General features: G+C 45.4%; 1 protein-coding gene across 1 annotated transcript in view; it reads left to right on the top strand.

The window, feature by feature from the left end:
- Positions 1-14,506, top strand: part of MTHFD1L (methylenetetrahydrofolate dehydrogenase (NADP+ dependent) 1 like) — a 185,045-nt gene that overhangs the window by 60,354 nt on the left and 110,185 nt on the right. The window contains exons 17-19 of the mRNA XM_047102623.1: positions 453-529; positions 4,510-4,650; positions 7,995-8,063. Of these exons, the coding sequence (XP_046958579.1) occupies positions 453-529; positions 4,510-4,650; positions 7,995-8,063 (287 nt within the window). The remainder of the gene's footprint in view (positions 1-452; positions 530-4,509; positions 4,651-7,994; positions 8,064-14,506) is intronic.

Below are 14,506 nucleotides of genomic sequence, written 5' to 3'. Positions count from 1 at the left end.
CAGTGCGTGTGGGTGCACAAATATGTGTTCGGGTCCCTGCTTCGGGTTCGGTTGCTTGTATCCCTAGGAGTGCAGTTGCTGGGTCACAGGGTGGGTCAGCGCTTAACCCTTTCAGAGACTTCATTGGCCGCTTCTGGTGATGCCGGTTTCGGTGTAAAATGTGACCACTTCAGAAATGCTTTTCCTTTACTGGCTGGTCGAAAACTGGCACCCCACCCTCACCAACCAACCCCCTGACACACTCTATCACGTCATCTCTGTTTTCTTCTGAAGGCGCTTATCACCGGCCGGTATTTTCTGGTTTACCCCATCCTTCCCTGTGTCTACCCACCGGGAGGACAAGCTGTCTCTTGCTCCCCGCTGCTCCCTTGGCACTCACAATGGCTCCAGACACACACACGGGGCAGCCAGTCCCTCCTTGTTGATTGAATATGCTTTTTTTTCTTTTTCAGTATTGGACACAAATGACCGATTTCTACGAAAAATGACGATTGGGCAGGCGCCCACAGAGAAGGGGTATTCCCGGCAGGTACGTAGCGTTTCTCCGTGGGACCGGCTCTGTTCTTCCTAGGTTGGTTTACACTGACCCAGAAGCTGGTTCTCTGCTTTTCTCTTCTCGGTCCACCGCCTGCTGTGGCCTGGGGGGTTCTCATCCTTTCAAGGCGTTGCTTCCTCAGCAGGACCCGGAGAGAATCAGGAGATGGGAAGGCCCCCGGTATTTTCTTACCAGCCTTTTCCTGTGTCATTGTAGTTGTTTGTCATCCCGGGAAGAGCCACTCAGGGTGTCCCTTGAAAATAAACTTTTACATATTTTGCGGCAAATTTGCCAAGTTAATGCTACATCCGCATAACAAGTGACGAAAAGAAAATCCCAAACACATGACTCAGGGTTCGGAAACCAAAGGACAAACATCTCGTTATTTGGTTTCATAGCCTGAAGTGTTTTTAAGGACAGTGTCTTACTGCCCAAGTGCAGAAGGTGTTGAAGGTGAATTACGATGTTTATCTTCATTTTATTAGATCTCCAGTGTGGAGAGGGATGCTTGGGGAACATGAAATCGTTCTGCAGTTTCTCAGGCCCAGCAAGCCTTTTTCGTTTTTTGTGTGGGGTTTTGTTTTTTTACGTATAATAAACTTTATATTTCAAGATGGTGTTAGATTTATGGCCTTTACATTGTCAGATTTTTATTAGGGAAAAAATAATCACTTTTGCTACAGTATCCAGTTGTCATACTTAATAGTCTTTTGGACCTTTTGAAATATTTTGAATTAAATAGCTAATATGCGGATTGAATCAAGACCGGCTAAGCCCGTGCACCTTCCCCCCCTCCACCCCCCAGACTCTTCTGCATCCTGGAACTCACACACATGAACCGATTTCCAACATGCCGGAAAACCAGAACCAGTGCCATATAATTTCAGGAAGCTTCTGAAAGATAGGAAGACATTCATTCATTCATGTTCATGTATGTATATACACACAAAGAACGGAAGCCAGCAAGATTACACCGACCTCTGACATGAATTACTTCTGTAAAGAGGGTTGGGAATGAGGGGCGCAGTAAGGAAGTCCTCTCACGTTTCCTCTGTGTACTTCTGTACTGTAACCAGTACTGGAGAGATGGGAGGTTAACCACGGCTGTGGTTTGAACGCCTTGTATCTTGAGCTCGTTACACACGTTTACGCATCTATCTGGTTTGCAAATGGGAAAAGCAGGTATATAATGTCCAGTGACTTGCTCAAGGTTATATCTCATTGCTTTATGCATACATATTTTTAAATCAAAAGGGATTACATTTAAGAGCTTTAACTGGGTTTTTTTAAGCCATAAGTTTCTATTGATACATTTTTACGTTAATAAAGGTAGATCTATATTATCATTTTGGGATGGCTGTGTGATATCGCACCTTGTGGACGTAGTGTAATCAGTTCAGCCAGTTCCCTGTTAATGGCCACGTAGGGTGTTTACGATGTCGGGCTGTCATAAGCTGTAGGAACATACACACATGTTTGTGTGCCTTGTCTGATGACGTCCTTAGGACAGACTCCCAGATCTGTAATTGGAGAGTCAAAGAAGAAGCAGATATCCCTCGATGATACACATTTCTGTCCACGTTACCTTCCGGAAAAGCCGTGTTGATTCACATACTTCCAATATTGCATATTGTTCTTTGTTTGAATTTGTGAAAAACAATAAAAATCTCTTCATTTAATTTTGAAATACTTTCTTTGCAAAATGGAAATGAGCATAGGTACTACATTCAGCCGATACAATGAATAAGAATAGTATTTAAGTTGGGGTGTCTAGGTGGCTCAGGCAGTTAAGCGTCGCACTTTGGCCCAGGTCATGATCTCACAGTTGGTGAGTTTGAGACCCGCATCAGGCTGTGCCCAGCACAGAGACTGCTTGGGATTCTCTCTCTTCTCTCTCTCTCTCTCTCGCCCTCCCCTACTTGTGCTTCCACTCTCTCTCTCAAAATAAATAAGCTTTGCTTTTTTTTTTTAACATTTATTTATCTATTTATTTATTTTTGAGACAGAGACAGAGCATGACCATAAACTTTCTTTTAAAAAAGTATTTTTTATATTTATTTAAAATTTTTTTTAATGTTTCTTTATTTTTGAGAGAAAGGGAGACAGCGAGCTGGGAGGGGGAGAGAAAGAGGAAGACACAGAATCCGAAGTGGGCTCCAGGCTCTGAGCTGTCAGCACAGAGCCCGACACGGGGCTGGAACCCACGAACCATGAGATCGTGACCTGAGCCAAAGTTGGTTGCTTCACTGACTGAGCCACCGACTCGTCTCAAAAAGAGAATATTTAAATTGACCCAATTCCAGTGGCTGAATTTTGAGGAGCAAGGCATGTTCTTTGTTTCTCTTTTAGTTCATTTTTAATGTTATTCAAGGCACAAAACCTTGAAATTATAATGATTACAAACGAAGAGCTTATATGTTATAAATTCTACTTATTATTACATAGTTAATATTATAAGAGTATCTCTAGTCTTATGTTTTATAAAGAAAGCCTCAGAATTTTCAGGCGTGTTTTATATGCACTGTTTATAATGGAATGGTGGTATAGAGAATCCTGAGTATGATACAGTGAAAAGTCACTGATTGGGTTGGGTTATATTGGATTATATATAGTTTGGATTGGGTTATATTGAAAATGTGATAATTGAACATATTTGTGTTTGACTTCCAGGTACTATTTTTTCAGTACCTCAGTGACTAATGAAATCTCACCCTGGAAGTATCCAGAAAGCTCCTTATTTCCCTTCATTTCCTTTCTTGTCAGTGAAGGAAATGGACAATAAAATGTCTCATAGGGTGACCCCGCCAGGGCACAGCCATTTTCTCCTTGTGTAAGCTTGAATTTGTCTGGCTCACATGGCCCCTCAGGAAGAAGAGAATTCAGGCAGAGTCTAATGAAGTGATTTTTGTCCAGTAGGTTGGACTATAAAGAGGAGGAAGGCACGTTCCTTATTTCTCTTTTAGTTCCTGTTGGCCTAAGTCCAGCCTGGAGTGAGATCCAGAAGAGGGACTAGGAAAGCCCAGGAACATTTCACAGAAACTAGCTGCTGTCCAGCGTTCGTTGCTGGGTGCTTCAAGGTCTGATGTGGCCAAGCCCTTGTGGGCAGCTGAAAATTGATTGTGTCACCTTTTGACTTGGTGTCCACATTGCTGTGTGAAGCTCTAACTCTGGAAAACTGGCCTCAGAACCATCTTGCGCTGTCTGCCCCTCAGCTCTTTGCTGGACAAATGCCACCCCCTTGACACACCAATGAATGACAGTGGAGGCGGTCGGCAGGTATTTATTTAGCAAATATGTATTGACTGCCCACTGGGTTTCACACCCAGTCCTCCATGCTGCAGACCCAGGAGTAAAGCCTCCCCAGGGTTCTCGCCTTCATGGCACTACTTCCCGAAGTGGAGAGACAGCCATCAGACAGGCAGTCACGTTAATCATTGATTACAAATCTGAGAAATGCTACAAAAGCAGACCACTTGGTGCCATGGGCGGGAACAGCAGGGGCCTAGCCAGGCTGAGTCCTACTCAGCAGAACAAATCAAAGAACAGTTGTGGCCACAGTAGGGAGCCCACCCTAGGGAGCACCAAGCACAAGACTGTACATGTTTCTAGACACTCCAATTACTTGTGAATGGAAGATGGGCCCATTGAAGATAGACCCCCAGAAATATTGGCCCATTGAGGATAGACCCCCAGGAAGATGGGCCCATTGAGGATAGACCCCCAGGAAGATGGGCCCATTGAGGATAGACCCCCAAGAAGATGGGCCCCTTGAGGATAGACCCCCCCCCCCAGGGAGATGGGCCCATTGAGGATAGACCCCCAGGAAGATGGGCCCATGGAGGATAGACCCCCAGGAAGATGGGCCCATGGAGGATAGACCCCCAGCCTGCGGGAGCCTACTTACTGAAATATGGCTCCTTGTACAAATGGCCATCCAGATGACATGGTCAGTGAGCAGTATTTCTGCTTTTCAGGCACAATTTGACATCGCAGTGGCCAGCGAGATCATGGCAGTGCTGGCCTTGACCGACAGCCTCACAGACATGAAGGAGCGGCTGGGAAGAATGGTGGTGGCCAGTGACAAAAATGGGCAACCCGTGACAGCAGAAGATTTGGTGAGTATGTCCATCTCAGGAACTCAGGAGAGCTCACCGTGTCCCTGTGGTAGATTCAAGAGAATGAGGGTTTTCTTCTTACCAGCGTGTGTCAAGGAAATTCAGATGATTTCTGCAGGCACATTTGTACCTCACCAGCCTGTTTGTCATGCGGCAATGTGTTTGTACCTCTCTGCAGCCAAAGCACACGAAATTTATCTCCTAAGCCTTTCCTGATTGTTGCCTGTCGTGATCTCTGCTCCCTGGCTGGGGTGGGGTGGCCTCCTGTTAGCTCTCGGCTTTTTTACAAAGGGTGATCTGTGCCAGCTTTAAATCGAGGACAAATCGCCTTTCAAAAGACTAAGAAGTAAGCGGCTCCCCCTTCACGAAAGGGAAGCCAGGGACGCCTGGGTGGCTCAGTCAGTTAAGCATCCAGCTCTTGATGGCATCTCAGGTCACGATCACACGGTCATGAGATCGAGCCCCGCCTCGGGCTCCACGTGCTGAGCGTGAAGCGTGCTTGGGATTCTTTCTCTGACCCTCCCCCGCTCGTTCTTTCTCTCTCTCAAAATAAATAAACATTTAAAAAACCAAAAAAGAAAGGTGAAAATTGGCCCTGGCTTCTTAACCCTGTGCCTTACATTTGGGCGTCACGTCATAACACCGGATCTTGCCTTAATCAGTCTTCCCCATCTCGCTCCCTTTTGAGTGCAGTGATGCTCTCTGAGCTTTCGTGGTGTCCTGGCCCATCACTGTCGCTTGCTGGGCTTCCTCTAATTTGGCGTGCTCATCTCTCTTCCTCTTCGGAATCACCACCTTTTCTGTGAACTTAAACCCCATTGGTGGCATAGCTGTTTCATGTGCCTGGACCTGTTTCGAAGTGCGTAGGGTATGACACAGGCGTTTGGAAAGCCGTTCCACTCTCCAAACTTCAGCTGACTTTCCCACATCCGGGTCACATACCATGATGGCAGCTGGGTGCTCCCTGGCAATTGGAAACCAGTTGTGGGAGGAAAAAGGCAAATTAGTATTTTATTAATTCCAGGGGCTTAGGATGTAATTGGAATCCTTTGCCAAAAGTTACTTTTTGGCTGCTTCTGAGAACCTGACTGACTCATCACATAGGTCTTGTCAATCAAACATTAAATATGTCAATTAAATTAAATGTGTTTTTATCAGCAGTCCCTGGGATGCTTAGAATAAAGCTTAATGAGAAAACCCAAATCCAGGTTGCTGTAAAGGTGTTGTATTTTTGAAACTGAGCCTGGGTGGCTCAGTCGGCCAAGCATCCGACTGTTGATTTTGGCTCAAGTCATGATCTCGTGTGAGATCGAGCCCCTTATCAGGCTTTGTGCTGTCAGCGTGAAGCCTGCTTGGGATTCTCTCTCTCTCTCTCTCTCTCTCTCTCTCTCTGTCTCTCTTCCCCTCCCACTTGCGCTCTTTCCCTCAAAATAAATAAATAAATAAATAAGCTTTTTTTTTAAATTATTAATATCTTGTAAACTGTGTAAGCTAAACATATTATGGTTTCTGTATCAATATATTTCTTTGTATGTTCTTAATATTGGGTATTAATAAATACGTATCAAGAATAGTTTGGAACTTAATCTGGAAATATTGTTTCCCTAGATTTATTTTGTGTGTGTGTGATACAAGTCTCAGATCTGGAAATAAACCCAAAGTTGACTCTTTGGGGTCATCTTTTGCCTTCCTTGTTCATAAAAAGCACCTATTTCTTCCAATTGTGTTTCATCAACCTGGAACTACCAATAGTTAGTCTTTCATAAAAAATTAAGGAAGGATTTTTAGAGCATCTGTCTTTTCATTTCACTATTTTATAGCTTTTTTTTAAACACATTTTTTTAACGTTTATTCATTTTTGAGAGACAGAGACAGAGCACAAGCAGGGGGAGGGGCACAGAGAGAGAGAGAGAGGGAGACACAGGATCCGAAGCAGGCTCCAGGCTGAGCTGTCAGCACAGAGCCCGACGCAGGGCTCGAACTCACGAACCGAGAGATCATGACCTGAGCCCAAGTTGGACGCCTAACCGAGTGAGCCACCCAGGCACCCCTGTTTTATAACTTTTTATATACTTTGCTCTTGGTCAAAAGGATTTATGTATTGCCATGAGAATTGGAATAAATGGCTTCTGGAAGTTTCTCATAAGACGATCGCTTCTGCCATCCTCTGGAGGAATGTGTCCACACTCTGTCCCCCTGGACTCAGCAAACGGACCAGAGCTGCTCTCTTTGCTTGGGCTCGATGACAGTCAGTGTGTTGGGCGCAACAAGATAAGAGGCATCACCGACGCGGAGGGAGAATGTAATTGACTCATGTGTTTTGAAAAGAGGAAGATCGGCTAGATTCTGCCACCTGATGCATTGAGATATGTTTCGTGGCATTTTTATCTTTCAGGGGCGACATTGCCGTGCATTTACTCCTATCGTAGCCTTACAATCACGGACGAGTGTTGTGAAGGCATTTGCCCAGTGTCTGTAGAAGAGGTGGAAGGGTTTTGTTTTTGTTTTGTTTTGTTTTGTTTCTCTAAAGCTCCCTCTGTGGCCTTCTTTGGCACACGTTTTCCGGTTGTTCTCACATTTCTTCCCTGTTTCTCCCTTCTCCCGTCTTTTCCAGGAATGGGGAAGGGGATACAGTAGGGGCCTCACCCAGAGCTTTGTAGGACTGGGAGGGGGCAGTAGCCACATTTTATACACAGGCGGCATCGACTCTGTTCCGGGCAGACAGGCAGCATGAGAGATGGAAAAGGAGAAGCCTTCCAAATGTAGTTTTCTGAGTGCCTCTGGCTCTGCGGGATGAAACACTGGGAAACCAAGTGTTCGTTGGTTGGTTTGAGAAAAATGGGTGCTTTAGGACATTCCCCTTTATCCTTCTCCATTCCCACTCAGTAAATAGCCTTATTGTCATACTTCATCTGATTTCTTCAGGCAAGAGTATAATCTCTGATAATGAAAAAATAATGTGTGTAATTGCCGGAAGACACTTTTAGGCAGACTGAAAGATCTGCTGTATGGCAAGCCTCTTAAATACCATCAAGGAAGGTGTTTGTGTGTGTGTGTGTGTGTGTGTGTGTGTGTGTGTGTGTGTGTGTGTGTGTTTTTAAAAAGCAGGGACTGCTACTTCTCCATCACTTCACATCTCAGAATGGTTGGCATGCATTCAGGTGGGGGAGAGAAGGATACGGCCGCCGGAGCCGTGGTACCCGTAGCTCCGAGCTGAGAGCAGCCTGAGGGAAGGCCCACCTCCGAGGCGGGCTGGTGAGAAATGGCCATGAGATTCACCTTTGCACGGATGATCTTTTGTCAGTCACTTAAAGCAGGTTTTTTTTTTTTCCTCTCTCCTTTAGGGGGTCACAGGCGCATTGACAGTTTTGATGAAAGATGCAATAAAACCAAATCTGATGCAGACCCTAGAAGTAAGTGATTTTCTTTTTATAGAAATTGTTGACAGCGTTTGCATTCATCGGATCGCTTGTGCACCCCCACACAGCGTGAGCGTTTCCAGCCAACGCGAGCCCGCAGGGAGCATCCGAAAAAGCCCTTGGTCCTCCAAAAAAAAAAAAAAAAAAAACGAACTTAAAAGTGTATTTACAGATTCTTTCCTTAGGTAATGCAGTACTAATTGACTGGAGTGGAGACTTTAAAACGCCATATCTAACACCTCAGTAAGTTATGTAGCCACGTTTACGTGATGTTTTCTCTTTTGCCTTTTTTGGACTTAGCTTTTCATAATTCATTAGGTTTGGGGTTTGGGGGGGTTTCCCCCCCAAGCAAAACACGCAGCGTATGCCAAGAAATGCTCCCCAGGCAAGCTTTTCTAAGATTCGCCCTGCCCTTGTCTTCATCGAATTTAAATTTTCTCATCAAAATACCCGTATTTCAGTCTGGTTTTCTGGTCACTCAAGGGAGGCGGAGGCAACCAGCAGAGAAGGAAGGGGCAAGACAAACAATATCCACCCATTTATTCGTTCATTCAGCTGATAGAACGCTCGGTTTGAGCGCACCCTCTGCCGTTCGCTAACCGTGACCTTGGCCACGCCTCTGTTCTCTCCCATGTGAAGGGATGATGGTACCGAAGACTAACTTAATGGGGTCATTATGAAGGTTCGGTATTCATCTAACATGCGACACAGGCAGGCCTTGGAGCAGTGGCTCAGGACAACAAAGTCCCTGCCCTCTCGGAGCTTGTGCTTTAGTGGGGGAGACAGATGGCAGAGAAGTGTGTCGATATGTAGCATGTCAGCCGCCGGCAAAGACTGAAGAAGAAAAGTCAGAGGGGTTAAGGGAGCAGAGAGCGATGTGTGTGTGTGTGTGTGTGTGTGTGTGTGTGTGTGTGTCTGGCTGGTGTCTGGTGACCAGAGATGGGAGCAAGGCAAGAGACCGAGCTGTGTGTGAGGAGCAGCTTTGCAGGCGGAGGGTGACAGTTAGTGCAAAGCCTTTGGGCAGGAACGTGCTGTGCAGTCGGAGGGGCGCCCGCCGAGAGCAGGAATCCAGACGCAGGACACCAGGACAGAAATGGTGGAACCAGACCGAGCTGGAAGGTGCGCAGTTGAGGGCGCGGGGAGGGGAGAGCGCGAGCTCCTTTCCGTGGGGCCTCTGCCTCCCGCAGCGTGAGCTCCATGCGACCAAGTGTTCGTTTCTCTGTCCCCGTCTATGTGGCCTCTTCGCGAGGTCTGACGCAGGTAATGTTTCTTCCTTCTGGAACACTTGGTTCTTCTGACTTCTGTGGTGCCTTGTGTCCCAGGACCTCCTGCTGGTCTCCCCTCCATTCCCTTTGCTGGCCTGTCCTCAGCTCAGCTTCTGAATGTTGGCGAGTGTGAGCCCTCCCTTCCCCCACCATCAGCCACATGATGACCCCCCAGACTCTCGTTGAGAATCTCCTGACCTCAGAATTTCAGAGTCGTAGGTGTGCCTGCCAAGAGCCATTGTGTATCAAACTTAGTTATAAAATAGGGTCTTTGAGTTTCAGCCTGGCCATGGTTCCAGCCAAAGTCCTAGGAATCGTCCTGGAGCCTGTCTCCATCCCTGCAGAGGCTTCTTCCGTGTGTGTGCCCGGCCTCCAGTGTACCCTCCTGCCCAGCTAGCCTCACTGCCTCCGCTCTGCCTTCCAGAATGCTTTCTCTGCTCCGCCACCCGAGAGCTCGGAAACTGAATCAGGCTCTGTTGCTCTCCTGCCTAGAGCCTTGGGTGGTTTACCCTGGTCCTCCCTCTGGCTGGAAACCTCGCAGGGTCTGGCCCTTGCCTGCCTCTTCCCCCATCCTCCCTCTCCCTGCCCGGGACACCCCTTGCAGACATCCGATTTCCCGTGTCTAGTTCCCTCCTGTACTTTAGGATTCATGTCCTTTATTCTTTTTTTTTTTCTTTCCAAGATTTTATTTTAATTCAACTTAGCATACAGTGTAGTCTTGGATTCAGGAGTAGAATACAGTGATTCATCTCTTACACCCAGCGCTCATCCCAAAGAGTGCCCTTCTTAATGCCCGTCACCCATGTAGCGCATGCTCCCTCCCACCTCGCATCCAGCACCCCTCAGTTTGTTCTCTGTATTTAAGAGTCTCTTCTGGTTTGCCTCCCTCTCTCTCTGTTTTTATCTCTTTTTTTCCCCTTCCCCTACGTTCTCTGTCATGTTTCTTAAATTCCACCATAGGAGTGAAATCATATGCCCTTTACATATCAGCATCCTGGAGAGGCCTTCCCGGGACACTGTGTCCAACCCAGCCCCAGTCCCTGTGTCCTGTCACTGTCCTGTCATTCTCTGCATGTCAGGGAGTATCAGCGTAAGAGTCCCTACTTTGTTCATCCACCAGGATGAGAGCAGGACCTCTTCCACGTGGTTCACCACCGGATTGTGGCTCCTAGAAAGTGCCTTGCATGTACTAGGCGCTCGGCAAACATTTGATGAATAATTAAACGACTACTTACTAACTTTTACTACCTCGCTCCTAAAAATACAGATTTGTTTAATAAACAACTGAGTGAATAAGAAAAAAGCTTAGAGACGTGACCCTGCTTCCTCGTAACACTTCCCCCTCAAAAATGAGCATACTGTTATCATCATTATTTGGGATCATCAGACTATTGTTTTAAATGGTTATCTTTCTCAAATTAAAAGTTACCTGCACTTTATAAGATAATAACCCATTCTAAAAGTCTAGTTTCCATTAGGGAAGGAGTCAGTGGGCTGGGCTGCTCCCAAATGATTCTTGTACTCACATTTTGTGTCCATTTTTCACTTAAGACCAGGCCATTTGTCATTACGTTAACAGACAATGGGCATCGTTTAAAAAAATAACAAAACAGCATTCAGTTAAAATACCTGCATTTATGAACTCTGCTACGTGGGTCCTAACCATTCCCAATGAACCTGGCTAACGAGTGGCACTTGGAATGTAAGTCAGCCTGTAACGTAAAAACCACTGTTCAGTATATAGATGGTGCTTTGATCATGTTTCAATACCCTTGACTGTTGGTCCCCTAGCAGGTTATCAAGGGTTACCTTACTACTGGTTGCCAGGAGACCCGTAGTTCTCTGTCCTGGCTGCACGTTAGAATCTCCTGGAAAGATTTAGAGATACTAATGCTAGGTTCCACCCAGACCAAGTGAACCAGAATGTCAGGGAGGTAGCACCTGGGTATCCCAGGTGATTCTCATGTATGGCCAGAGTAAGAACTTCCCTGCGGAATTTTTTTTTTTAACGTTTATTTTATTTATTTTTGAGACAGAGAGAGACAGAGCATGAATGGGGGAGGGGCAGAGAGAGAGGGAGACACAGAATCGGAAGCAGGCTCCAGGCTCTGAGCCATCAGCCCAGAGCCTGACGCGGGGCTCGAACTCCCGGACCATGAGATCGTGACCCGGGCTGAAGTCGGACGCTTAACCGACTGAGCCACCCAGGCACCCCACCCTGCGGAATATTTTAAGAAGACAGAGAAATGGAAATGTCTTAACATTTTAACCCTGGGTGAGCCATATATGTATCCATGTGCTGTCCAATATGGTAGCCTTTGGCCACACGTGGTTATTTTTATCTCAATTACTTTAAATTGAATACAATTTCAAATTTGGTTCCGCAGTCGTATGAGCTACCTTTCTATTTATATAGTTATTTTTTAAAAATTGGGGGGGCACCTGGGTGACTCAGTTGGTTAAGCATTCGGCTCCGGCTCAGGTCGTGATCTCGCAGTTCGTGGGTTCGAGCCCCGCGTCGGGCTCTGTGCTGATGGCTCGGAGCCTGGAGCCTGCTTTGGATTCTGTATCTCCCTTTCTCTCTGCCCCTCCCCTGTTTGTGCTCTGTCTCTCTTTCTCAAAAATAAATACTAAACATTAAAAAAAAATTAAAAAAATTTTTTGCTAGCTACATTTTAGGTGCCTTGTAACCACATGTGGACAGTGGCTATTATGTTGGATGGTGCGGATATAGAATATTTCCAGCATAGCAGAAAGCTCTTTTTCCTTTCTTTTTTCAAGGCACACTGCCATATGCGGCACCTTGTTTGGAAAATACTCAGATTTGGGGGGGGGGTTTTGTTTGTTTTGTTTTTAAGTAATCTCTATACTCAACATGGGGGCTTGAACTCACAGCCCTGGGGAGGCTCTTTTATACAAAGCTCTCTTAGGGCTCTGGTAAGCAAATGATTAATTGAGGTATTAATCTTTGGAAAATTTTGAAAAATCCATTAAGGAGGATATCCATAGCCTTGTCATCATGAGAAACCAAGATGGTTCCCGCATTACTTTCCTATGTGTTCTTCATATGAAATAAAGTATTGAACTCATGGTAGGTATTTCTATATCTTTGGACCAGTCCAGAGCTCCTTAGACTAAGTATTTACCTCAGTGTACCGTATCATAGCCACAAATATTAGGTGAGTGTGTGAGCGTCTCTGGATTTGAATGTCTAACAATGATCTATAAATTTTTCCATTCAGACTCCATGCTATAGGAATTTCAAAACCAAGGCTCTAATGCTGCTTTAGTAATTAACCTGCTGTGTGGCCTTTAGTTTTAAATTAAAACACTGCCGATCGAGTCCTTACAGTGGTTATCTCAGGAATAGTGAAGTGTTTATGCTCATCCAGTCACACCCTGTCACCGCTACCACCACCAGACCAGTGTTTGATGCTTCTCAGACCAGTGGACACACTGAGTGCTGCTGTGTGTAGACAAGTGAAGGCATCTGCCTACCCAGGGATGGAGCCTGTGACGTCCCCACTACGCTTTCCCCGGCTCTGCTACCTTAACACAGGCAGCCATATTCCAGGACGGCAAGGGGAGATGGTGATGGAGACTTAGTGTTTTCTTCAGGGCATTTAAAAGGTTTATCTGTGGGGCACCTGGGTGGCTCAGTAGGTTAAACATCAGACTTCGGCTCAGGTCATGATCTTGAAGGTCATGGGTTCGAGCCGTGCATCAGGCTCTGTACTAATAGCTCAGAGCCTGGAGCCTGCTTCGGATTCTGTGTCTCCCCCTCTCTCTGCCCCTCCCCCACTCGCGTTCTGTCTCGCCCTCTCAAAAATGAATAAATATTGAAAAAAAATAAAAAATAAATAAAAGGTTCATCTGTACAGAAGTGAGAAATTACAGATAGGTACACAGAGAGATCTGGACACTAAACACACACATAAATATGTCTGTCGGCACCTATGTTTGGATTTCAGATTCCCAGCTTTATTTTTACAGACATTTGTATGACCTCACGAGGACCGTGTCATTGTCCCTCCTGAGGACTTTGGGAAGAAAAGTAAATAGAGAACGCACAGAGTGGCTTTGATAAACTCTTCTCTTTTTCATTCTCAGAGATGACTTTTCTTTCACTGCCTTTCTTCCTGCTTTTGTTCGGCTTTCTCATCTTTGAAGTATGTTCCGCCAGCAGCCCATCATGGTTCATGGGAATTTTCCATGGCTCCCAGCCTCCCACCACCCCCCCCCTCACACACACACACACCACATCACTCCCTGTCTTCCCTCCTGTCAGTAAAGGGGCAGCCTGTATTTTCACAGGTGGGGCCATGGCTTCGTGTATACAGACCCCAGTGGCCCTGGCTGGGCTCGAAATAAAACCTGAGCATTTGATTGCATGTGGATAAATTCCTTTAGATAGGGCTACAGTCTGCTCTCCCTGATGAAGGAAAAGTGTAGAAATGGCATTTAAAGTGAATATATTGACAGATTTTCTTTACCAACTTAAATCTAAAGGTTTTGATAATTCCCTTATATTGTGGGGTTTTCTTTTGCCTGTTTAGTAAGAATTGCTCTAGCATTTGACCAAGAGGGACAATTTTCTTTGCTTTTATTATCTGAATAGTTACCAGGTTTTTAACATGGAAGCCAGTTAAACAATGAGAAAGACTTAGGTAGAATTTTTACAAATCAGAAGAGCAAATTTATTGTGTAAAAATAAAAATAGACTCTAATGAACTTCAACGTTACATGGTTGTCCTGCCATTCCACACAACTCATTAATTGTATTGATTTTTTTTGCTTTCTTTCGATTTTTCTAGAAGTGATTAACTTCTTTTGGAAGGAAAAAATACACCTAATTAAGCCTCCTAGACCATCAGGGTCTAATTCTGTTCCTTTAAAAACTGTAATGCCAAATACCGTGAAGGGAGGTAAATAGTTTACTTCACAGTCAGTGAGTCAGCTGAGTGCTTTCTCAAAGTTATAGTAGGAAATAATCAATTCTTACAGCTTTTCTCCTAGTTCAGCATTAAATGTCGGATGACACTCTTGGAGAATACACCAGGAATTTGGCCCTTTGGGAGAGTCGGGTGTTTTCATTTTCTTTGAGAGAATTTGGTTTATTTTTTTGTTTTTTTTTTTAACGTTTATTTATTTTTGAGACAGAGAGAGACAGAA

Source organism: Lynx rufus, unplaced genomic scaffold (genome assembly GCF_022079265.1).
Source record: "Lynx rufus isolate CCGP_SWC_20201006 ecotype Redwood Valley unplaced genomic scaffold, mLynRuf1.p SCAF_6, whole genome shotgun sequence".
NCBI lineage: Eukaryota > Metazoa > Chordata > Mammalia > Carnivora > Felidae > Lynx > Lynx rufus.
This window is presented reverse-complemented; position numbering and strand designations above follow the sequence as displayed.